The sequence below is a fragment of the Tiliqua scincoides genome, chromosome 1 (assembly GCF_035046505.1).
Source record: "Tiliqua scincoides isolate rTilSci1 chromosome 1, rTilSci1.hap2, whole genome shotgun sequence".
Classification (NCBI taxonomy): Eukaryota; Metazoa; Chordata; class Lepidosauria; order Squamata; family Scincidae; genus Tiliqua; species Tiliqua scincoides.
In genome coordinates, this window is record NC_089821.1 from 81,796,311 (window position 1) to 81,821,717 (window position 25,407).

At 44.3% G+C, this 25,407-nt stretch overlaps 1 protein-coding gene across 1 annotated transcript; it reads left to right on the plus strand.

Annotated features, from left to right (window-relative positions):
* Positions 1-1,359: 1,359 nt before the first annotated feature.
* Positions 1,360-24,855, plus strand: LOC136645207 (glycerol-3-phosphate dehydrogenase [NAD(+)], cytoplasmic-like). The gene is made up of 8 exons (XM_066621448.1): positions 1,360-1,400; positions 12,060-12,237; positions 13,398-13,538; positions 15,691-15,829; positions 16,556-16,668; positions 22,014-22,247; positions 23,556-23,662; positions 24,759-24,855. Exons 1-8 carry the CDS (start codon positions 1,360-1,362, stop codon positions 24,853-24,855), a joined length of 1,050 nt encoding a protein of 349 aa, XP_066477545.1.
* Positions 24,856-25,407: the final 552 nt, after the last annotated feature.

Here is a 25,407-nt window from a genome sequence, read left to right on the forward strand (position 1 = left end):
TTCTTGTATTTGAAAGGGAAGCAAGTTTGAAATGTGCATCTCAGAGTTTATTTTGGCCCTGGGGGTTTCCACACAGGTCAGCAGATTCCCCCAATGAACTGGACTTTGACTACCCAGTTCCTACATACCATATCAGACTCAACTAGAGACCTCTGCCAGAAATGCCAAGTCAGTCCCAGAGCTGCTTCTATTCAAGACTTCATTTTCTAGGGGGTCTTTTTCCTTTGGGGCAGGCAGTGTGCCAGCTCCACCTCAACTGGTGGTGTCCTGTTGTGTGACTGACTATAGCAGGGGTCTCCAAACCCTGGCCCAGGGGCCAGATGTGGCCCGCAGCAAGCCTCTTTCCGGCCCGTGGCCAACCTCTTGTCCCCTGAAAGCCTCTGGCCCACTCAGCTGAACATGACCAGAACTGTGCTTTGATAGTGTCTGGAGGGTGTTCTGAGGGCCAGAGAGGTTGAATGAATGAACCCATTCATTCATTTATTCACTCATCTAAGTTCTATCTCTAATTTATTTATTTAAATTTTATATTTAAATTTTTCCCCTGCCCTCCACACCACGACAGATATTTGATGCAGCCCTCTGGCCAAAATGTTTGGAGACCCCTGGACTATACCATGGGCACATGGTGTCCTCTTTCTTAGTCTCCTTTTCCCTGTGAGTGGTCCCCTGCAGGCAGCGCATAGCCTTCTTGAAATCAAAAAATTTTTGCAATATAGTTTTAAATTTAATAATAAGTAGTGTAGTGTTTAAATTAACCCCACGAAATGCATATGCGAGTGTTTTCAGCTTTTATTTTGTCAAGTCCTTCATTTTGCTTGGATGTCCTACATTTTGGGGCGCCTTGTCCTCTTTTGTGGTTATGACATCTGGTCACCCTGCATGGGCAAAACGCGCGCGCACAGGCTGACCAACCTCTACTGGGGGGAAGAGAAGCCACACAATTGGCAACACACAGCCCAATCCTAGCCACACTTTCCTGGGAGTAAGCCCCATTGACTCTAATGGGACTTACTTCTGAGTAGACCTGGGCAGGATTGGGCTGTCAGTCTTCAGGTAGTGAGTGAGTATCCTTGGAGTAGTTTGGCTCCTGCGGTCTCCTCCAGGGACCCCTCGGCTGCTCCCAGCGTGACCCGCCCTTCTCCTCCCATTGCTCCGCAGGGGCTGAGAGCCTTCCCCCCGACGGGATCGCAGGAGGCGGGCGCTGCTGGTGCTGGCAGGTGGGGGCGCGTCCCAGCCTCGCAGGCACTCGGAGCGGAGGAGCGCCGGAGAACTTGAGGCAGGCAGGCGGACGCCGCCGCGGGCGAGAGCGGGGCTTGCGGGGAGCCGGGCAGTGAGCGCCGTGGCCGCGGAGCCACCATGCCGCCCCTGAAGGTCTGCATCATCGGCTCCGGCAACTGGTGAGTGGTGCGCAGGGCGGAGGGGGGTGCCCAGGATCGGGACCCCTTGTCGGAGCGCAGAGTGCCTTGCGGCTCCGAGGGGCTCCAGGCAACGCGGTGGGAGTGGCGCGCCCTGTCCAGACCCAGCCCGCTCAGTCGGCAGGCGGCTCTCCTCTGGTCTTGCTCCTGCTTCAGAACAAGCCTGAGCAAAAGGGCAGGATCCGAAAATGTAGCTGCTCTTGGATCCCTAGGGCCCTTCCACGGAACCCGCAGCACAGGCTACAGTTCTATCCACACTTCCCTCGGAGTAAGCCCCATGGGCTGTAATGGCTGCAATCCTATCCACACTTACCCGGGAGTAAGCCCCATGGGCTGTGATGGCTGTAACCCTATCCACACTTCCCTCGGAGTAAGCCCCATGGGCTGTGATGACTGCAACCCTATCCACAATGACCTGGGAGTAAGCCCCATGGGCTGTAATGGCTGTAACCCTATGCACACTTAACTGGGAGTAAGCTCCATGGACTGCATAATACATGGGACTTCTCAGAAGACAGATATGCATAGGGTTGGGCTCTTAAACCATTTCTGCCCAGCCCACAGGGGTACGCATTTGATCCTTGTTTCGTATACATAACATTGGGTAGAAGTGGCTTACTGTGGATTAGTTATCCCAGAACACCCTATAGCCACTTTTTGTGTATTATCTCAAATAGTTTAAAGGTTTTTCCTTCCCCCAAATTAGTTGGCAGCCTCCAGGGTGAAGTGGGAATTTTTTTTTGTGTTAATACTTTCAAGTATGGAATGAGGGTGGGGGTGCTCTGTCATCATCATCATCATCTCTTTGATGTCTCTGTGATTCCTAGGATCTTGGCTAGATCATTTGGAATTGTAGAATAGAACTAGCCCAGCATACACTTTGATGAAGTATAACAATAATAAAGTACACAGTTGACAAGTGGGCTAAAGCAACCTCAATGTTATTCAATATTTTACATCATCCTTGTGGGAGCTCAAGATGGCCTATGTGATCTCTCTTTCCTCTTTTTATTCCCAAACAATTCAGTATGATAGGTGAGGTTGGGAGACAGTAACTGACCCAGGGCCCAATCCAATCCAACTTTCCAACACCAGTGCAGCCACAATGCAGCCCAGAGGTTCGCTAACATTTAGGAGGCCTGTGTGACTGCCTCCCAACCAAAGAATGCAGCGTACACCCCATTGGCACAGCTGCACCAGCCCTGGAAAACTGGATAGGATTGGGCCCCCAGTCATTCAGGGAGCTTAACAGCTGTGTGAGTATTTTGCATAATAAGATTTATATATTGCTTTTCACTGATGTTCACAAAGTGGTTTACTATATAAGTAAATAAATCATGTAAGAGTATTTCCAGCACACTCACAAGGGTTCTGTGCTGGTACCTTTGGCACAAAATGCTCACGAGCATCAAAAGATTGATTGCAGTTAAGAGGCAATGGTTTTGAGGACTTGAGTGGAGGGGAGAACTCATATGTATGAGATTCTCAAAGGAAAGCTCGGGGATCCCAAACTGTAATGTGATGAAAGCATTTTTAGGCAAGTTCTGTTTTGGCAAAACTGGTCCTCCCAAATGATTTGAATGCGATGGGGAAAGACATATTTCTGTTCTCACTTAATTTTCACATTTTTATTCTGCCCTTCCTCCAAGGAGCTCAGGGTGGTGTATATGGTCCTTTTGCCCTCATAGCAACCCTGTGAGGTAGGCTGCTGAGAAGCTTCATGGCTAAGCAGGGACTTGGACCTGAATCTTCCCTGGTCTACATTCTAGCAACCAGGATAACTCATACACAACCTTTCAGGCTTTGCAAATGAAAAAGGTGGCATATTTGAAGTGGCATGTTACTTTTTTGCATGAGCTGTTACTATCTCAAGAGAAAAAGAGACATCATGGTATATTTGCATAGCCTAATTTTTTGACAGGCCTAGAAATGAACCACTTTTTCCTGTTCTCCCAGACCTTCTGTCTGTTTACAATACTCAAGTGTACATAAAGGTTTGAGCCTCCATTTGCTTTCTTCTAATGAATGGCACATGCAAACAGAGATCTCTTGCCATTTGCAACACCCAGTTTGGTCACTCTAAAGAATGCATCTCCCTGATTGATTGGATCAGGAGCATTGCTCTGCACTTGACAAATAAAAATCTCACATAAATGTCTGGCAGCAAGAAGGCACATTACAGTATGGCTGTGCACCTTTAAATAAAATTGTTATGGAGGTTATAGAACTCCTTGCCCTTGATACACTTCCTAATCTGAGCTGGGGACCTTTTAGGAGCCCTATAGGACTTAGGGCACAATCCTAACAAGGTCTACTCAGAAGTAAATCCTATTTTGTTCAATGGGGCTTACTCTCAGGAAACTGTGATTAGGATTGCAGCCTTAAGGTCTTGGGCAGGCTTTTGTGGGTCAGAGTTAAACTGACAGAAAATAGAGTCTTTTTAGTATTTTAATTTTACGTTCTATCCTGGATTCTATCCTTTCTATCCTGGTGTATTATAATGGTGCCTGGGTGAATGGATGCAATGATACCAATTCATCATTAAAAACATTTTTTGGGGGAAAAAGGTTTTAATAACAAAGGGGCATGGCAATAGCTGCTAGAAAGAGGAACTGCATGGGACTGATGTTCAGGTCAGTCATTGACAGCTTGAATGAGCAAAACAGAACCTGGAAGAAAACTGTGACAGGTCATGTGATACAGGATGGACTACACCATGTGGAAGTCTGAGACAATCTGATCTTAAATCCATCCAGAACACACAGTCATCAGAGAGGCAAACAGTCTCCAACCCACACAATACACTTGAGATGTGTACTGGAAAACGGAGAACTGGTTATTCTGTTTTTCATGCTGTGCTAGTGAATTATGGTTTCTTCATACCCAGACACATACAGTTCCTCTTTATCTGGCAATGAGACTGAGTTCTGTTAGGTGGAAGGGTGGGTGGACTTGAAAAGCAGCAATAGAATGCATACTGTTCTCAAATTTGGGAAGGTTTGTGGGGAATGGCTACTTCTTACAACATGATTTAAGTCAGTGGCATAGCTAAGGGGGTAGCAGTTGTACCGGTCATCAAGCTTTAGGGGGCAACAAGCTAAGCTAGACACTAGTGACCAAAATCGTGAAAATCTTGGTATGTATGATAAAGACCATCATGTTATATGTCATTGGAAAGGTAATTTAATGCAGAATGCAATGAAACAAGCCCCATTGGAATATCTGCATTCTATCAAAAGTTATGGCCAATTAACCAGAAAATGAAAACACAGTTGCTTTATGGAACAAAAAGTGTATATTCTTAACTCAAAACAGACCTATGAAACTGAATGTTCTGAGAGCCAGTGACATATTATTATATTATTGACATGTTACAATGACATGTTATCATGATACAGCATGAAACCAATAAGTTAATAGGAGTCAGCTCTCATTTCCATGTATCATAAAAAAGTTACTCCTGCTAACTGGGTAAAAGGCACTTTTTCGAGAGGTGCCCCTCTTATATTTAGCAAGGAAAGAATAACCATTCCTCTTCACCCCAACACAGTATCTCGAACCTATCAACGGCACACTTTTTATTTATTTACTTAATTAATTTGATTTTTTCTGGGAGGGCTACAAATCTTCTTTGACCCCAGGTAGCAGATAGATGCCTTAGCTATGCCACTGACTGGGGGGAGGCAGCAGAGCAAGTAGATAGCAAGCTGCTTGGGGGAGGAGGTGGGTTGCTCCCAATTTCCACTTTTAAAAAAGCCTGGTTGTGACATCACTTCTGGTTGTGACCTCACTATGGGGCAGCATTTTGAGCTTGGCACCGGGCTACATGATCATTAGCTACGCCACTGATTTCAGTGCTCTTTTGTATTAGAACGTAAGAGCACAATCACCCTCAAACACTTATCATAGAGCCCTCAAATTAATGGGGCCTGTACACTTATGTAAGGTATGGTTGCCAAATATCCTTTGTTAAAAGGTTCCTTTCTTTTGTGGAATGCTGCCTCTTCACTGAAGATAATTGCAGACATCCCATGATGTAGCCTACTGCAGTTCTACAGAACAGACAGAACATTGCTGCATAATGAAAGAATGCATGTATCTCCCTTAATGCAATATCCCCACAAGTCCCTCAAAAGAGATTGTAGCATGATGTACGGTGCTTGAAGGGAGCACCGGCATTGAGTTCCAGCAATGTAATGCACTTTCTGGGCTTTCTTCTGCATTTTTTTAAAGATTGTGAGCCCTTTAGAGACGGAGGGATATTTATTTATTTGATTTTCTCAGTAAACTGCTTTGTGACTTTTTAATTGAAAAGTGATATAGAAATATTCTCAATAACAATAATAATAATATTGAATAGGGTTGATGGGGATATTTTAAATCAGAAGAGATGTGTGGTTTAGCACTAGATATCAGGAAGGTCCACCTGTGCCTAGACTCCAAACTTGAGGAGTTCTCTTCCAAAGAGAACTAGTGTGACCCTAGAAGGAGCATGACCCTACAGTGCCTCATCCCCACAGAGATTGATCCATGAGGAGTCAACATCCCTTGAGGGACAGGTTGAGGTTACCTATCCCAGGTGACACCTTGCCTAAGGCAGCTGTGATATCAAGGGACCCAATGCCACCTGTTGGAAGCTGCACCCCATCTCCAGACGCTCCTTATCAACAATGCTAATAGGTCCCTGCCAAAACCCAGAATTGGTAATGCAGCCCCCCCCAATAGCAGCATAAGGCCTCCCCACCAACTGCCCTGCCTGTGAAGATGGAAGGAAGCACCATTACATGCTCCAGACCCGGGCCCTGAAATCCAGGAAGCGATAGAGCAACCAGATGCACTATAATACAGCTGCCAGTGCCCAATAGGTGCTGGTGGAACAGTGATGTAGGGAAGCAATCTTGCCCAACCTTGATCATCCGTTGGTCCAGGCTTCCTGCCAGCACTCACGTCTGCCATTTGGATCCTGCCACACTAGGTAGGATTGCTGGAAATAGACAAAGGGAGCAGCTTGAAAAGAAGAACACTAAAACATAAGAAGCAGTTTTGAAATGGTGGAATATAGCAACATTTAGCTAAGAGGGGAAAGGCTACCCTTATTACATTCCCTGTTGTGTTTGTTCTTTTGCTTTAAAGCAGTGTGTTTTGAGTCAGGACCCATTAGGTGGGCCCCCATTCATTTCAATGTGCATTTCATTTTTAACATATCAGACTTTATGCTACCATGGTATGTGACTGCATTTGGGGAAATGTTACAGATCTGTCCTTTTAACAGGCTACTGTGTATATTCTTTTAACAAGGATAGTCAATGGGGCTTACTCCCATGTAAGTGTGGATAGGATTGCAGCCTTTAGGATGTTTGGGGAATTTTTTTTAAACAGATCAGCAACTGCTTGAGAGGGTTTGGTAGGTGGTTCTTTATTTTAAATAAATTTTTAAACATACTTATTGCAAACTTTTAATTTATTTACTTGATTTGATTTTGTTGTATGGGAGATACCAACAATTTTCCTGCTTGGTGATGCCACTTCTGGCCATGACATCACTTCCGGTGGGTCCTGACAGATTGTCAGTCTAAAAAGTGGGTCCCGGCGCTAAAAGGTTTGAGAACCACTGCTTTAAAGGACTGCATGAGCATTCTTGGATTTCAGTGTTACAGCAGGGAATCGCCCATTTTCTTTTGAAATAATTTAAAAAACTAATGTTTAAAAAGTGGCAAGAAGGGGAAGAGTTGTGTTGCTTATCTCTCATGATGCTGCAGGCACTAGTGCAACTCGCACAACTGCATACTACACATGGCACTCACAGCAGCAATTGTAGTGCTACTTGGTGGAAACAGCTAATGTTCCTAGCCACAAGATATTTTAGTCTGAGTACGTTTATGCTACCTTCTAAAAAATGTATCTAGATCTCTCACAACAAATGAGGAACGATTGTGTGTTTATTGTACAAATACTGTACAAAAATATTGTTTTTAAAAGGCTAGTAGCTTAGCAGTCACTTTGTTGTTGTATCATGCAACCTTGCAAGCCCATAGAGTGCTAATATCTCTCTTGTGATAGATTACAAAATCCTCACTGCACAATCCTATGTATGTCTATTCAGAAGCATGTCCCATTATGTTCAGTGGCACTTACTCCCAGAGAAGCATGTACCTCAGAGTGGAGGGGGAGATCTTGAGATCTTGAGATGCCCGAACGGCCCCTCCTGACCAAGGAATTAAGTCAGATAGAGGTTGAAAGAGAAGATGTTTCAGACCTCATTGATAAATTAAAGATCAATAAGTCACCGGGCCCAGATGGCATCCACCCAAGAGTTATTAAGGAATTGAAGAATGAAGTTGCTGATCTCTTGACTAAAATATGCAACTTGTCCCTCAAAACGGCCACGGTGCCGGAAGATTGGAGGATAGCAAATGTCATACCAATGTTTAAAAAGGGAAACAGGGGGGACCCGGGAAACTATAGGCCGGTCAGCCTAACATCTATACTGGGTAAGATGGTGGAATGCCTCATCAAACACAGAATCTCAAAACACATAGACAAACAGGCCTTGCTGAGGGAGAATCAGCATGGCTTCTGTAAGGGTAAGTCTTGCCTCACAAACCTTTTAGAATTCTTTGAAAAGGTCAACAGGCATGTGGATGCGGGAGAACCTGTGGATATTATGTATCTGGACTTTCAGAAGGTGTTCGACATGGTCGTTCACCAAAGGCTACTGAAAAAACTCCACAGTCAGGGAATTAGAGGGCAGGTCCTCTCCTGGACTGAGACCTGGTTGAAGACCAGGAAACAGAGAGTGGGTGTCAATGGGCAATTTTCACAATGGAGAGGTGAAAAGCAGTGTGCCCCAAGGATCTGTCCTGGGACCGGTGCTTTTCAACCTCTTCATAAATGACCTGGAGACAGGGTTGAGCAGTGAGGTGGCAAAGTTTGCAGATGACACCAAACTTTTCCGAGTGGTGAAGACCAGAAGTGATTGTGAGGAGCTCCAGAAGGATCTCTCCAGACTGGCAGAATGGGCAGCAAAATGGCAGATTCGTTTCAATGTAAATAAGTGTCAAGTCATGCACATTGGGGCAAAAAATAAAAACTTCACATATAGGCTAATGGGTTCTGAGCTGTCTGTGACAGATCAGGAGAGAGATCTTGGGGTGGTGGTGGACAGGTCGATGAAAGTGTTGACCCAATGTGCGGCGGCAGTAAAGAAGGCCAATTCTATGCTTGGGATCATTAGAAAAGGTGTTGAGAACAAAACGGCTAATATTATAATGTACAAATCGATGGTAAGGCCACACCTGGAGTATTGTGTCCAGTTCTGGTCTCCACATCTCAAAAAGGACATAGTGGAAATGGAAAAGGTGCAAAAGAGAGCGACTAAGATGATTACTGGGCTGGGGCACCTTCCTTATGAGGAAAGGCTATGGCGTTTGGGCCTCTTCAGCCTAGAAAAGAGATGCCTGAGGGGGGACATGATTGAGACATACAAAATTATGCATGGGAAGGATAAAGTGGATGGAGAGATGCTCTTTACACTCTCACACAACACCAGAACCAGGGGACATCCACTAAAATTGAGTGTTGGGAGGGTTAGGACAGACAAAAGAAAATATTTCTTTACTCAGCGTGTGGTCGGTCTGTGGAACTCCTTGCCACAGGATGTGGTGATGGCATCTGGCCTGGATGCCTTTAAAAGGGGATTGGACAAGTTTCTGGAGGAAAAATCCATTATGGGTTACAAGCCATGATGTGTATGTGCAACCTCCTGATTTTAGAAATGGGCTATGTCAGAATGCCAATGCAAGGGAGGGCACCAGGGCAGGTCTCTTGTTATCTGGTGTGCTCCCTGGGGCATTTGGTGGGCCGCTGTGAGATACAGGAAGCTGGACTAGATGGGCCTATGCGGCCTGATCCAGTGGGGCTGTTCTTATGTTCTTATGTTAATTTCTGAAGTTGAGGCCCAGATGCTCAATGCTGGGGGGCTTCCTTGTTATGACTTGCAGGATCACATTCCTTCATAGCATCAAAAATAGATGTTAAAGTTCAGTACTCAGCAGTGATTTCAAAACTTTAGCAAAACAACCCCTCACACACGGACACAAGTTTCTCAATAGCTCTTCACAGCTGGAGAGGTTCCTGGTTTAGATCTTGTGACCTTTATTTTTTGTTTCAGAGTGAAAAACTTTGCTCCAGGTGTGATTAAACCTACTAAACTATAGTCTTGCAGTTTTGTCCCAAGCTGTGACACAATTATTGGTTGCTAAATCACCACTTCAATTTAGGTTTAGCAAATGTATGAAACATCTAAAAGACCCACATGGGTGGGTCTAATTCTAGGGCAGCTCAGGTTTTGAAACTCCCATGGCTGCCAGGAGTGAAAACTTATGGTTCATTTTGCCCCTGCTCTGCAGTGGATTTTCCAAAGGAGACAGCCAGGACCTGGCTCAAAGGAGTATCTGGTGGGTGATGAAAAAGCCTAGTAAACCAAGAGTGGACACTGGCTGGCCAGACTCAACTCTGAAATTGTACATACTACTTTAAAGGACCCAAGGCAACAAGGAAAGAGGCAGCTGGGACCACATGATGCATCTTGCTGTGAGCTCTGGCCATTATGATCAACTCAAGTCATGCAGTCAGTCAAGATGTATTATGCTTCTGCAGCTGCTTGGAAATCCAGAGGAGCAAAAGGCCTAGTCATGCTCAGCTCAGACAAGTGGCTCTCCACAGGTTTAGGGCTATGGAGTGCAACATCTTTAAATCCCACAGGCACACATTTGTATGTGCGGAAAGAGCCTTGGAGTTACACCCATAAGGGGACCCACCTGCCTGGGCTGACCCCTGAAGCTTCAGAACCATTGGCTATGGTAATACCATATCCCCATCAGGGAGTACCATGGAGTCCAGTGCAGGACTTTGCCCCAGGGGCTCCAGCAACTCCACCCTAGCAATACACTTGGGAATGCTCAGTTCACAAGCAACATGACCTGGATCTAAGTCTGCTTAATACGTAATATGAGACTTTTGGCCCAATCCTGTGCCCCTGCTGCACCAGCGGAGCACATGCTTCACCAGTACATGCTGTCCCAAAAGTGACATAATTGTGTCACTGCAGTTACTTCTGGATCAGGTACGTCTGGGTCAGGCACATGGGTGCCAGATGCCCTAGCTATACCAGGCTGCTTTGAAGCCTTGTAAATGCACAACTTCTGCACTAAAGGTGTTCCATCCCCATTCCAGCTCTAGAGCCATAGTGCTCTAGACCATGCTCAGCAGTCCAGCTTATTCATTGCTCTGCTTACAGCACTAGGAAATCAGATCATGGATAGCCTGGAGAAACTATGAATGGATGTAGTCAGCCCTTGTTTTTCCTCAGAATCTGCTGTTATCTGAAATTCCTCAGAATCTGCAAATATCCTGCTGTTGAATATGAAGATTCAATATATAGCTATTCAGAGCTAAGAGCCACTGGTGGGATGGAGAGATATGAATTCACATACTTGTTGCAAAGCTGGTGTAGTAGGTGCTATGCGTATGTTTTCTTCTGCCTGTGGGTTCCTAGAATGGACTACTCACTCAAGTTCCCCTCAGATCAGCATCCAGAGAAGTCAAGTATGCCCATAAATAACTTTTATTTAGTGAAAACTGTCCATATAAGCTAGCAGGATGCCTTGCAAAGATGCCTTTACCTTCAGAACAAGAGGTCCATCCAATAAGACTGAAGTACCTGGGAAGTATCTGAGGGGAGTGGGACAGTTTCATTATAGTCTACTTAAGGTTTAGGTTGAGATTGTGAGCAACCTAATGAGCAAACTGGCTTTTGAACTGGCAAAGACTATCCTCTTTCAGGCAGCATTAAGAGCTTGAAGATATCCCCTTCCTTCTGCGGAATTTCTTTTGCTGGTTCCTGCTGTGTAACTGATGGCCCCATCCTATCCAAATTTCAACACCGATGCAGCCACAATTCAACCCCATCGTAAGGGAACAAATGTTCCCTTACCTTGAGGAGGCTCAATGACTGCCCTCCCTCATAGCAAGATGCAGGACACAATCCATTGGCATTACTGCACTGGAAAGTTGAACAGGCTTGGACCTTGAATGAATTTATTATTGCTTGTTTCTTCCAGATATTAGGTTTTAATTGTTATTTGAAAATGTAATTTTGGGTTTTAGCTGCCTTATTTAATTATAGCCTGCTTTTTTGAAAGAAACCAGTAGAACAAAGACCACCTTTTATTAAGGCAGCTGCTGGCATTTATCCTGCTGGGATGAGAGATTTGTGATAAATTAGCAGTTCTTTTTACTGAGCTTACTTCTTGGTTCCATTGGCCTGAACTCCTTTACATGTAGTTAAACAAAAAATATTAAAAGAGCAAATATTGTTATTTGCATTTTAGAGACTAATTCAAGTTCTGATTTCAGACACACACAGATTGAAGGTTGAGGCTCTTATGTAAAAATCTGCAGCACTTTCACACATATAGCACTTCCAAAAATCTGGCTTTATTTGTTCTGCCGACTTTTTCCATTGACTCTGAAGTGTTAGGAGAGAAAAAGCCTTCTTGCTGGAGTTCTGTTTGATTTGGATTTCTGCTTCTGCACCACTAGAGATGACAGTTTGTGGACTGAATTTTTTCTTTTTTTAAGGGGAAGTGCCATTGCCAAAATTGTGGGTGGCAACATCCAGAAATCCAGCACATTTGATGCCACCCTAAAGATGTGGGTATTCGAAGAGGAAATCAATGGGAGGAAACTCTCAGAAATCATTAACAAAGACCATGAAAATGTGAAGTATCTTCCAGGGCGCAAGCTGCCTAATAATGTGGTAAGTTGAATACAACCATTAAAGTATAGCTTTCCAGGGGTAATGCTTAGACCATGTTGTAAATTAATTCAAAGGAACAGAAACACAGTTTTCGAAGATGGGGTTAAGAAAGTTGGGCCTCTTGAACCCATCAGAATACAGATTGGCAAGAAATTTCCACTCTGATATATCAGGTTAAATCCAATAGACAGGGCATTGTCATCAAAACTGAAGGAGAATACGGGTCTAGGAGCAAATAGATATGAATGGCACTTTAATTTAAATGGATTGAAAATTGCAAGAAATCTTAACACAGTTGAGGGAACAAAGAAAGAACCTTACAACATTTAAAACTTGTTTGAACTTCAGATGGATTCTCTGATCCTAGTCAGTATTCCTGAGTTGTCTGGTGCATGGAGCTGCCGCAGAGCCAAATAGTTCATTATCCCTTCCCCCAGGTAAGGGAAACAGGCACGCAATGGGGTTCTTGACTCTGCGGCAGCCATTTAGTTGGTGCAGTCAAGACACCTCACGTCAGGCTGTGAGTCCCGACACAGGGCTCTGAATCCAGCAGAGCTGAGCTCCCCGGATCCCATCTCCTCCTGCCCTGCTCTCTCCCCTGCCACGCCTTATCCCCACCCTCCCCCCACCCTGGAACACCTCCCCCATGCCCCCACTCACCTCTCCACTGCCTGGCATGCTCTGTTCAGGACTGGGTCCTTAACCTTTTCTAATGGTAGTTTAACATTAACAATTGCTGTAAAAAACACCAATGTGTGTGTCTTTAAATAGCTGTGTACATGACAGATGGATCAGGGATCCTGCATACTTGAGTATTTAAACACATGTACACGTTTGGGCACAATCCTAAACCCTTATGTCAGTGCTTTCCAGCACTGGCATAGCAGTGCCAATGGGACGTGTGCTGCATCCTCCAGTTGGGTGTCACTCACAGAGGCCTCCTCAAAGTAAGGGAATGTTTGTTCCCTTATCTCAGAGCTGCATTGCCCTTATGTCAGTGCTGGAAAACACTGACATAAGGGGTTAGGATTGCACCCTTAACCTTTTACTTGTTTGTTGTGAAAAGCACGACTGCAGAACTTGGGTTTCCCACAGTGTAGAGCTGTCCTCATTTATCATTCAATGGCAGAGTTCTGTAACCTTTTTCATTTTTGTCTCAGGTTGCAGTACCAGAAATAGTGGAATCAGCAAATGATGCAGATATCTTAATATTCGTTATACCTCATCAATTCATTCCAAAAGCTTGTGAGCAACTCAGCAGCCATATAAAACCAGGAGCCATTGGCATTTCACTCATCAAGGTAAATTACAACCTTTTCCAAGGCATGATTCTGTTTGTGTATATGTCAACTTTCTGTCATCCCCCAGGAAAAATTCAAGGCAGCTCACAATAACAGTAAAAACACAACGAAAAAAAAAAAAGAATGTAGACAAAACTGCAAGCCCCAATAAGACCAGGCATGAGAAAATAAGATAGCAGGGATTAACTAGATCAGATCAAATGCCTGATGTAGGAATGTCCTAACATTTCTTCAAAAGATGGCCAATGCGGGAGCTCTATGGATTTCCTCCAGCAGAGCTTTCTGCCAGATTTGTGCCATGACAAAAGACACTCCTCTATTTCAATGGTGCTTCTAAGAAAGGTGGTATGCGTAGGACAGTATTTCAAGAACCTCAGGGGACAGGCAAACTCAAATGGGGGAGACTGTTCTGGGCCCTAAGTCATATAGGGCTTTCAAAATAATAACCACAACCTTGAATCGTATCTGGTAATGAATTAACAGCCAGTGTAGACAATATAGTAAGGGTGTAATATAAATACGTTACAACCTATTTATGGTAGAAGTAGAGCAATTAAAAAACCTCCATATCATTGTTGCATATAGGGTTGTCAGCTTTTTAATGTCCTGGCTATTGTGCCTTTAAAGCATCCAGATGCACACGTTAAGTTTTTTTATCAGTTCAATTCCATGCCATGAGAGTGGCTCTTGCTGATTCCCCTTAATTAATTTCTCTTAAAGGCTAAAAAAATCAGAAAAAGATATTTCAGCTAATTTGACAAAATTCTTAAAAATTTTGGAAAACAAAAACAAAAATTAAAAAAAAAATTAACGATATATAAGATATTGTATATTGCCACTTGGTGGAATTTGGAATCTATTATATAGAGATGAAATATTCAGTTGTCCCTAGAACAATGGTTTGTTATATATCTGCTGCTGTGATAACCAAGTGCTTTTTATATATATACTTGTGCTTAATCCTCTGTATTCTGCAAATCTTTCAGAGAAAGTAATCAACTTGAACTTAATAGCAGTTATTTTTTAAACATCTGAATTTTGTCACGAAGCCAGGTTAGGAAAGTGTAACACACTGCTGTAGAATTGACCCAGGGTAAAGTTTTATACCCAGTATAAAACTGACCTGGTGTTTGGGGCATGACTGCCCTGAGCCTTGAACCACAAAGACATCTTTGCAAAGATTGCAGACATTTATGATTGGGGTGGAAAATAACAAGGTCCAACCATGTGATGGAAATTTAAGAGGGACATCACAATAAGTAACCATTATACCAGTCTGATCCTTTGCTGTCCTTTCCATTGCCTTCTTGTGCAAATGGCTCCTTCATTCTCCATTACAATCTCCCACTGAGATTTCAAATATTATTACTGCTTTTTTTTATCCCACCCTTCCTTCCTTCAGGGCAGTGTGCATAGCTCCCTTGTTGATCCTCACAACACTGAGGCAGATCAAAATGAGAGGTGGGATTGGTCTAAAACCACCCAGTGAGCTTCCTGGCTGAGTGAGGATTTGAACATTGATCTCCACAGTCCTACTCTAATACTAACTGACCAATCCAATCTCCTGCCAAGCTATAGCATGCAGCCATGCCAAAAAAGCATGCACTGCATGCTATGCTGAGTGGATCAGGGCAACCTGAAGCCAAACTGGAAATAATTAAACTTGTTTACTTACTTCTGCATAAACCTGCAGGCTGCCTAGAGGTTTTCTCAGATCTATGCCATCTGTTTTGTTGGCATAAGCCCAAGGACAGCCAGGGGGTGTTCTGAGATGGAATTTTGGAGGTAGGATCCTGGTGCATGTTGCTTCCATCTCCAGCAAAATGCCCCCTGCCCTGCTCTTCTCTGCCCACAACATACCCCTGCCACTGACTTACTGATGTTGATACAGTCTGGGCTATTTGGCACCCCAGCATTTGCTTCAATGCTGTCATCACTTTGCAGCAGTGGCTCAGACTGTCCTGGCAGGCATGTGCTTTGCATGTCATCACTGGGCATTTTGCATCAGTGCGATGCTCCTCCCATTGTCATGAACAGCACATAGGACTGGATTGTAACTCTATGCCATCAGTCTGATCTACCTCATAGTACAACAGGATCAGTCCTACTTTAAAAAAAATCTTGGCTTTGAATACTTTTTTCTGATATCTAGGGTGTAGACGAAGGTCCTCAAGGACTGAAACTCATCTCAGACATCATTCGAGAGAAACTTAAGATAGAAGTCAGCGTGCTCATGGGAGCCAACATTGCAAATGAAGTGGCTGATGAAAAGTTCTGCGAAACAACCATTGGTAATTATAAGAAATAGACAGTCTTACAAACAGCCATTTACAGTGATGAGATCACTCTGTATACTCAGAATGGATTCAGACAGTTCTCAGAATGGATTCAGACATTTGACAACTTTGGTAATATTCATGATTCTCTACTATATAGTTATATGTAACTGTAAAAGTTACTGGATCTGATGCCAACTAACAATTCTTGCATTTATATTGCCTAACCATACAGATCTTCACCCTCATATAGGTGAACACAGGAAACTGCTTTCCACTGAGTCTGAGTATTTGTTCATCTAGCTCAGTTTTGTCAACAATGACTGGCAGCAGCTCACCAGGATTTTAGACAGGAGCCTTTTACAGATCTAGGTGGAGATGCTAGAGATTGAATGTGGATCTTTCTACGTGCAAAGCTGCTGCTGTGTCCTTGTTAAATTCTTTTGTTGCCAGTTCACTGCTTTCAGTCTTGCTTCTGTTGCATATATATACGTATTTCAAGATGTATGCACGTTTTATAGGAAGAGTTACATGCTTATGTCATAGCAATTTCATTTGACGGAGTTTGGGAATCTTGTTGAATGGTCACCTTCACAATGAAATAGATGTACATGTAATAGTTTACGTATAACATCTGCATATATCTGGCAGCATAAATGCAGACATCTGTATTTGAAAAAGGAAGTTGAAAGAAACTTCAAGCAAGAATTTTTATCTAATCTATTGTGCTTCCTTCCACAGGCTGTAAAAATGCTGCTCATGGGAAGATCTTTAAGGAATTATTTCAAACTCCAAATTTCAGGGTTTCGGTAGTGGATGATTGTGACACAGTAGAGATCTGCGGAGCCTTAAAAGTAATTTCAAATCAAATATTGTTTTGCACTTCTTGTGGCTGACCTCATAATCTGTAAAATGGGGAATTTTAATTTTCTTTCACTTTCAACTGCTCTGCTTGTTAAGATGGTTTTTGGACACCAAAGGTTTCAGTTATAGTGAGTAGATCTAGCGTTAACAGAAGCTATTAAATGGCCACTGCTGAGCAGGCAGCAAATGTACAGGTGCAGCCTATTTATCCACAGATTTTTTTATCTGCGGATTTGTCTCAACGCGAATGGGGTGGGGGAACCGAAAGTCACACACACCTTTGCCTCCTTTGCCCTGTGCTGGTATCTCGTTCCATTTCCAGGCAGCCCAAAACACTGCAAAAAGGCTCTGCCTCGCCCAGGTTGGGAAATAGCCCTGGAGCGCTGGAAGAGGTTCCCCTTGGGAAGGAACAGTAACAGTCCTGGAGCCCCTGAGCCAGCAAAGAGGCTGAAGAGGGGAAGGGGGGGCCGAAAATCTCTGTAGCCAGAACAAGTGCAGCAAGGTGGAGCTCTCACTCACTCACTCATACACAGGGGCAGGTGTGGTAGCAACAGAGGGGATTGCTTTAAAAAACCCAGGGAGTGTTTGCCCAATTCCCCCCCCCCCTTGGTGCAGGCGGCAATCGACACAAGCAAGCCATCCCACCTACAATCCACTCCACACTTTCCTGGGAGTAAGTCCCATTGACTACAATGGGGCTTACTTCTGAGTAGAAACACATAGGGTTGAACTCTTAAAAGATCAGCATCCCAACTGTGAAAGAAGCCCGGCAGTTGGCAACAGGAGGGCTGAGTATGGAGGGAAGGGGATTGATAACAACTGCCTTAGTTTCCTTCCATCCTGAAGTGTCAGGCTGCAGCGTATTTACGTAACTCTATGCAATTTAGCACAACAAGTTTTTTGTTAATCACGCCGAGCCACGGAACGGAACTAACGCAGATAAATAGGCTCCACCTGTACATGGAGATGACAAGCCATCACAGAAACCCTCTTTGGTCATGTTACTCCTTGGTCTTATTTTCATTTTTTCCCTGTTAACTTTGAGGAAGACAGTGTCAAGTGATCTTATAATTAAAGCAAAGTACAGTGGTGCCTCACATAACGAAATTAATTCGTTCCGCGAGTCCTTTCGTTATGCGAATTTTTCATTATGCGAATCGCGTTTTCCCATAGGAATGCATTGAAATTTAATTAATCCGTTCCTATGGGCAAGAAAAGTCAGAACAAAGTCAAATTTGGTTTACAAAGTGTTTATTAAGTGCTCTTTAAAGGCATACATACTGTACTGAGGATTTCAAAAATTTCAAGCACAAAACTCCATTTTTTTAAACATGACAGAAAAACATTTAAAAATCAGCAAACATGAGGCAGGACTATCTGACTTGAGGCTCAACACTGAAACTGAACAGAAACAGTCACAAACAGTCTTTGGACTGTGCAAAACTCTTCAGAAAGTACATTTTTAAGGCATGTAAACAGGGACATCATACAGAAACCAATACAGAAACTTTTTAAAATCACCAAAGGACTCTCTAAGGCTCTAGGGGACACTTGTACACAAACATTTTAAGGTGACCAAGTCAGGCTGAAGTGTCTCAACCTACAGGACCAGTCTTTTAAGTCAGGAAACTGGAGGCAGACAGAACTGTCTCCACATCACAGCAGCAGTCGTTTACGTTCCCAGAGCTGCGGAGGGTCTCTCTGGGGATGGCACGAACGCTGGTCAACTGGGAAGGCGCAGTAGAGTAGGCAGGGACACTGGCAAACGTGGAGAAGGCACATGCAGGAACGGTCTCAGGCTGTCTAGCTAGGACAGAAGCAGTTTACAGTTAGCCAAAGACAACCTGGAGACAGACCCCTCTGTCCCCCAAGTCTCAGCATCACTGCTCTAACTTAACAACTTGGACAATGCTGGCAAACTGGGAGAAGGCGCAGTAGAGTAGGCAGGGACACTGGCAAACTGGGAATGGTCTCAGGCTGGCTAGCTAGGACAGAAGCAGTTTGCAGTTAGCCAAAGACAACCTGGAGACAGACCCCTCTGTCCCTCAAGTCTCAGCATCACTGCTCTAACTTACCTTAACAACTTGGACAACTGGGAGAAGGCTTCAAGGCTTGACTTCAAGGCTTCTAGGAGGACGAGGAGGAAGAAGGCAACTGGGCACCACTGGTAGAAGCAGCAGGTTCCTCTTCCACTCTTTGCTTCTTCATGAAGAACCTGTCCATGGTCTGCTGCTTCAGCCGCCTTTTCAGCACCCCTCTGAAAGAGGACATGATCCTTCTATCAAACATGCTCGCAAGGTCATGTGCCAGAGCCTTGTCTGGGTGGTGCCGCTGTGCATAAGTCTGCACGTTTTGCCACTGTTGGCAGATGTCCTTCAGTTCCGTGGAGGACAGCTGTTCCTCACTTGTCGCTTCTTCCTCTTCCAAAGAGGCCTGCTCCTGTGTAGCCTCTGCCTGCAGTTCGACCAGCTCCTGGGTGAACAGCTCCTGGTCGTGGTCCTCCACCAGCTTGCAGATGTCCTCCTCTGTGACCTCGAGGCCCATGGTCCTCCCCAAGGTAACAATGTCCTCCAGCACTGTTGACTCTGGTGCAGGCGCAGAAGCATCAGAGTCACTTGTTGCCACACACTCTGGCCACAGGTTGCGCCAAGCGGAATTCAGATTTCTCTGGCTGATCCTGTCCCAGGCCTTGGTGATCATCTTCACGCAGCTGACGATGTCGAAGTGGTCTCTCCAGAATTCATGCAGGGTGAGGTTGGTGCAATCGGTCACCTCGAAGCAGTGCCTGTAAAGCGCCTTGGTGTACAGTTTTTTGAAATTGGCGAGGACCTGCTGATCCATTGGCTAGAGTAGTGGGGTGGTGTTAGGCGGCAGGAACATGATGTTTATGAAGCGGAAGTCCTCTAACAAGTCTTCCTCAAGGCCTGGAGGATGAGCAGGAGCATTGTCCATCAGAAGCACGGCCTTCAGCGGCAGGTCGTTGTCCAGCAGGTACTGCTTGACAGCAGGGCCAAAAGCCAGATTGACCCACTCCACAAACAGGACGCGTGTGACCCAAGCCTTAGCGTTGGATCGCCACAACATGCTCAGCCGGTCTTTGTTGACCTTGTGCTTCCTGAAGGCCCGTGGGTTCTCGGAGTGGTACACCAGCAGGGGCTTTATCTTCAGGTCCCCGCTGGCGTTGGCACAGAAGAGGAGGGTCAGACGGTCCTTCATGGGCTTGTGGCCAGGCAGCTTGGTCTCCTCTTGAGTGAGGAAGGTCCTTTTGGGCATCCTCTTCCAAAACAGCCCGGTCTCATCGCAGTTGAAGACCTGCTGTGGAAGGTAGCCCTGTGTAGTCACGACCTCCAGGAACTCCAAGGCAAAGTCCTCAGCTGCAGGAACATCGGAACTGGCAGCCTCTCCATGCCTGACCACGCTGTGGATTCCAGATCTGGTTTTGAATCTTTCAAACCAGCCTCTGCTTGCCTTGAAGACTTCTGGCTCGGCTGAGGTTCCTGGCTGTTGCTGTACGAGGTCTGCGTGCAAGGCCTTGGCCTTCTCACAAATGACAGCCTCAGTCACGGTGTCCCCTGCACGCTGCTTCTCTTCCACCCAGATGAGCAGCAACTTCTCCACCTCCTCCAGAACAGCTGGCCAGTTCCTCACGATCCTGGTGACTCCCTTGGCTGCATCTGTCGCAAGGATCCTCTCCCTCATCTTCAGGATGGTCCTGATGGTGGATGGATTCCTCCCGTACTCCCTGGCGAGGTCTGTCACTCGCATGCCTCCGTTGTGCTTCTGGATGATCTCCTTCATTTCTAGCGTCATCTTTGTCCTCTTCCCGGCCTCTGCAGGAGCAGCCTTCTTGGGACCCATGTCAGCAGTTGCTACGTTCGCAAAAACAAAAGGCAGTGCTTCACATCCGCTTCACGCACACCTTCCCACCCCTGGCCAAACCTGCCTGGGACCAAAAAGTGGCATAACACCCACCCCCACCCCCCAACACAGGAGAACAAATGCACATGGTGAAGCTACGCTCCGTACCTGGCCAAACCTGCCTGGGACCAAAAAGTGGCATAACACCCACCCCCACCCCCCAACACAGGAGAACAAATGCACATGGTGAAACTATGCTCCCTACCTTTCCACTGCTTGAGATGTCCCTGTGAAGAAGCTCCTTAAATCCTGGTCTGGAAAAACGGTTGCAAATGAGTTCCACAGATTCCCCAAACTGCTAGAAAAACTCCCCAAAACAGCAGGCCAAAACTGCTGTTGGCCAGCTGGCCCCCCAAGGCACCACTGTACTTTTTCCACATGTGAAAAATAAGACTTTTAAACCTCACATTTTAATACCACCCTTCCTCCAAGGAGTTCAGGATGGCGTACATGGTTCCGCCCCCCTCTTTTGTCTTCACTACAACCCTAGTGTAGTTGTACAACTCAGTAGATAAGGCTGAAAGACAATGACTGGCCAAAGGTTACCCAGGAAACTTCATGGCTGAGCAAGGTTCTGAATCTGGATATTCCAGGTCTAAGTCCAACTCCCTCACCACTACATCATCCTAAATGATGTCTTAAATTACGTCAAATTCAGACCATTCTCTGAGCACAAAATAAATTCAATGACAGAATCACTAAAGTTGGAAACAGATCAGTTGTTGTACAATTGAGCCATAATCCCATACACTTGTCTGACTATAATCTCTGATTAAACAGGTTTCCGACTGTAGAAGAAAACATTAAACATTACAAGTTACAATGACTCCATAGTGCCTAAAATTATATTTAAAAATTAATTTGCCTCTCGCTCAGGGCCCAGTCTGTTGTTACATCTCACTGCTTCCTCTTGCCTAAAGAATTCCCAAGTGGATGATCCTGTGGAGCAACATAATATGTAATCCATTAGTACAAACATATTTAGCTATTTCTGTGATTGGTAAAGCCTTTATAGGAACTGTTTTGATCACCTGCTGAGTGTCTCTGGATCACATGTAACAGATCCTATACCTTTATGCAACTGTGCACCTTGGGCATTCAAGTTCTGTGGAGAACTGCTGCTGGTAGGATGGATGTTTGAATGGCCCTTTTTGCTACACACTCTAAAGTGATCTTATGGGTGGTTGTCTCTGTAATCTGGACTACTAAATGCTTACACTTAAGCCATTGCTGCCCAACCTTGCATATCTACAACAAGGATCAAATGTGTACATCTGTGGGGTGGGCAGAAATGGGTTTAATAGTCTCAGTGCTATTAACTCTCAGACTATTAAGTGGTTACAATCATCACAGGCTGTCCGATTACTTTAGTTATGCAGTTTGTGTTTTTTTTTCTCCCCTGTCCAATGGAACATAGAACATTGTGGCAGTAGGAGCTGGTTTTTGTGATGGATTAAACTATGGTGACAACACCAAGGCAGCTGTCATTCGTCTGGGCCTCATGGAAATGATTGACTTTGCAAAACTCTTCTGCAAGGGCCCAATAGCAACAAGTACATTTCTGGAAAGCTGTGGCATTGCTGACCTGATAACCACATGCTACGGGGGCCGCAACAGAAAGGTGGCCGAAGCCTTTGCACGTGGTGGAAAAGTAAGACTGTTTCATTTAAAGAGTCAGATCCTTGTAATGGTTATCAATCCTGTACTAGGAAAAGGGGCTGATCTTGATGTATTTAAGGTCTTTCAGGTAAACTACTGGAAACTCCAGTAGTGTTTGACACTTGCCTGCATTAAGATATAAGTAATGGAGTATAGTCTAATTTGTACCTTAGGAAATAAGTTTGTGTGATGTGGATGAACAAGACCATTGGAGGTGGTTAACACCCTTGGGATAAGGGCCAGTACAGTGCAGTGGTTACAGTGCAAAACATACTATGTTATACCCAGACAAGCTCAGAGACAGTATGAAGTCTGACTACAAAGAAAAATGACAGTGGGGGAGGGGACAGTATTTGCAGAGAGAACCCAAAGTACAGAGACTGAGGTACCTTCATTGCCTACTGATAATACTCTGAAAATGCTTCCTTTCTGCCCCTACATTCATGTTTATAAAAGCAGTTGGCTCCTTCCTGGAATGAGGGAGGAGGAGCCATGGTTTAAAGGGGCCCCACATTGAGTCCCTGGCATTTGGAGTTTAAAAAACTCTGAAGGTAGCAAAAACCTCTTCCTGAGATCTTGGAAAGCCACTACTTACCAACAAGACAATACTAGGCTAGGTAGATCAGTGATATGACTTGGTATAAGGCAGCTCCAAGTGCTCATGGGGAGGGGCCATAGCTCAGTAATAACATCACATGTCATTGGCTTTCAGTCAATCAGTCTCATAGGTCGGTTTTGAGTTAAGAAAATCCACTTTTTGTTCTGTAAGGCAGCTTTGTTTTCAATTTCTGGTTAATTGGCCATAATTTTGATAGAATAGAGATATTCCAGTGCAGTTTGTTTCATTGCCTTCAGCATTAAATTACCTTTCCAATGATATATAACATGATGGTATTATTCATACATACCAAAATTTTCACAATTTTGGTCACTAGTGTCAAGCTCCTCTTGTTGCCCCCCTACAGCTTGATCCCGGTGCAACTGCTACCCCCTGCACCCCCTTAGCTATGCCACTGCCCTGGATTGAAGTCATCCAAATGAAATGCACACTGAAATCTTAAAAAAAATTCCACACATTTTAATATGTGAAAGTGGATTTCGCACATTGCTGAGGAATTTTTCAGACTTTCGCCCCACTTCTATATTTGCTAAGCATATGCCAGGAAAAAGATAGGGTAAGCTTACCACTTAATTTCTCGCTTCAAGCAATTCAAACTACTTATATAGCCTGAAATGGAGTTTAGCAATGCTGTTTCTGGTAACCTTTAATAAAACAATAACTATTTTTTGTGTCAACAAGACAATTGAGCAGCTGGAAACAGAGATGCTGAATGGGCAAAAACTACAAGGACCTCAGACAGCAGCTGAAGTGTACAAAATCCTGAAGCATAAGAACATGGTTGACAAGTAAGTACTTTAATTTTCTAAATCTAAGATATGCTACCTTTGTTTTATTGTGTTCTGCAAGCCGTGTTGGGTTGCCTCTGTGGTAAGAAATATTATACAAATATTTAAAAGTAAACACCTGAGCAGTTGCAGATTATTCCCAGTGCTTTACTGGCTTCTTGGGATATACAGAAATGAAAGCAGAGAGAGCCTCAAAAAAAGTTACACAGAAGACAATTTACTGGCCAATACATTTCAGATATAATTCTTTTTCAGGAGTGACTCTGGTTCCCCTTCTCTGAAAATAGCGTGGAATACATTTTGTGTTTCTTCTTGAAAGAACTGAAGAGAGTTGGTTCTGCAGAAGAATACCTGAAATGCAAAGGGCACTAAGTTGTTCTTTGCACACTTCCAAGGTTTCATCCCCTTTTGTTGACATGTATGATTGATTGTACCATATGTCATTGTTGTTTAGGCACACTGCATTGGTGTGTTTCCTTCTTGCATCTGACCTACAAAATATTGGTTGTTTTCGCAATGAGTCATCAAGACACAAAGCAATTATTTATAAAAATTGTCTTTGTTGTATCATTTTAAAAAGTTAGTGTGGTTTTAGAGCCCAATGCTGAGCTCGGCACACCAGCTTAGTGCTGATGCGCACTGTTACAAATGTGCCATAAGGCACATTTGCGAGCCCTTAGCCCCAGAGCTAGCTCAGTGCCAGCTGAGCCAGTGCTCCGCTGCTTGGTGGTTGCCTGGTGGCAGAGAGGTGAGGGGGGCAGGGAGGATGTATGCAAAAAAATGCCATGTATGAACTGTGTTCTGAAAAGTCAGTTCAGAATTTATTTATTTATTTATATACAGGTATTTATATACCGCCTTTCTTTGGTCGTCAGATTTCTCCTCAGACTTTAATCCAAGGCAGTTTACATAGGCAGGCTGTTCTAAACCCCCGTAGAGATTTTTACAATTGAATAGTTCTAGTCTTTCATAGAACTCCTAGTTTCAGCTGGATTCCTTCCAGCTGCTTCTTCCTGCTTCTTGTATAGGGAAGAATTTCCAGTGGCTCTAGGTATTTCAACTGAGGGTTTACCTTTAGCAATTCCATTTCTCCTAGGTTTCCATTATTCGTAAGCATATACTTGATTTGCTATGAGGGAAAGCCGATCAAAGACTTCGTCGTTTGTCTGCAGAAGCATCCACAGCATGCGTAGGACGTTCTTGTGACTGATCAGTTAAGTGCGCTCAACAAGAGGCTCCTGTCAACTAGATCTTGAAGAATAAAAGCAAGCAAAACGAAACAAGTCTCCTGCAATGTTTAAGGAAAACACTGGTAATCTCCATTTAGAGTGAAGCTGGTCGTACTATATATGCTAGTATTAACTCCAGGAAATCAGGAAAATGAAAAATAGTCTTACCTGAATTTAATTTGGGGTATTAAGAATAATGGTAATTCTTTCAGAATTACACAGTTGGAAGAGCAGAAAGTGCATTACAGGTTGAGACTAATTATTCGCGTGGGTTCCCTTCCAAGCACTCACATGGATAAAAAAACGCACTATAGCAAAAAACAAAGTTTCTTTGCTCCAGTGATTGAAAAACAGCCTTGCTGACCTTTTGACTCTGAGTTAAGTCATTAAGAAGACAATCCATCAGCACTTTACTCAGCCCCTCCCTTCACCAATGCAAAATTATCACCTTTCTTTCATGTGCTGGGGGAAGGGAGGGGTATGCAGGAGAGAGGAGGATTGATGGATTGTTAGCCT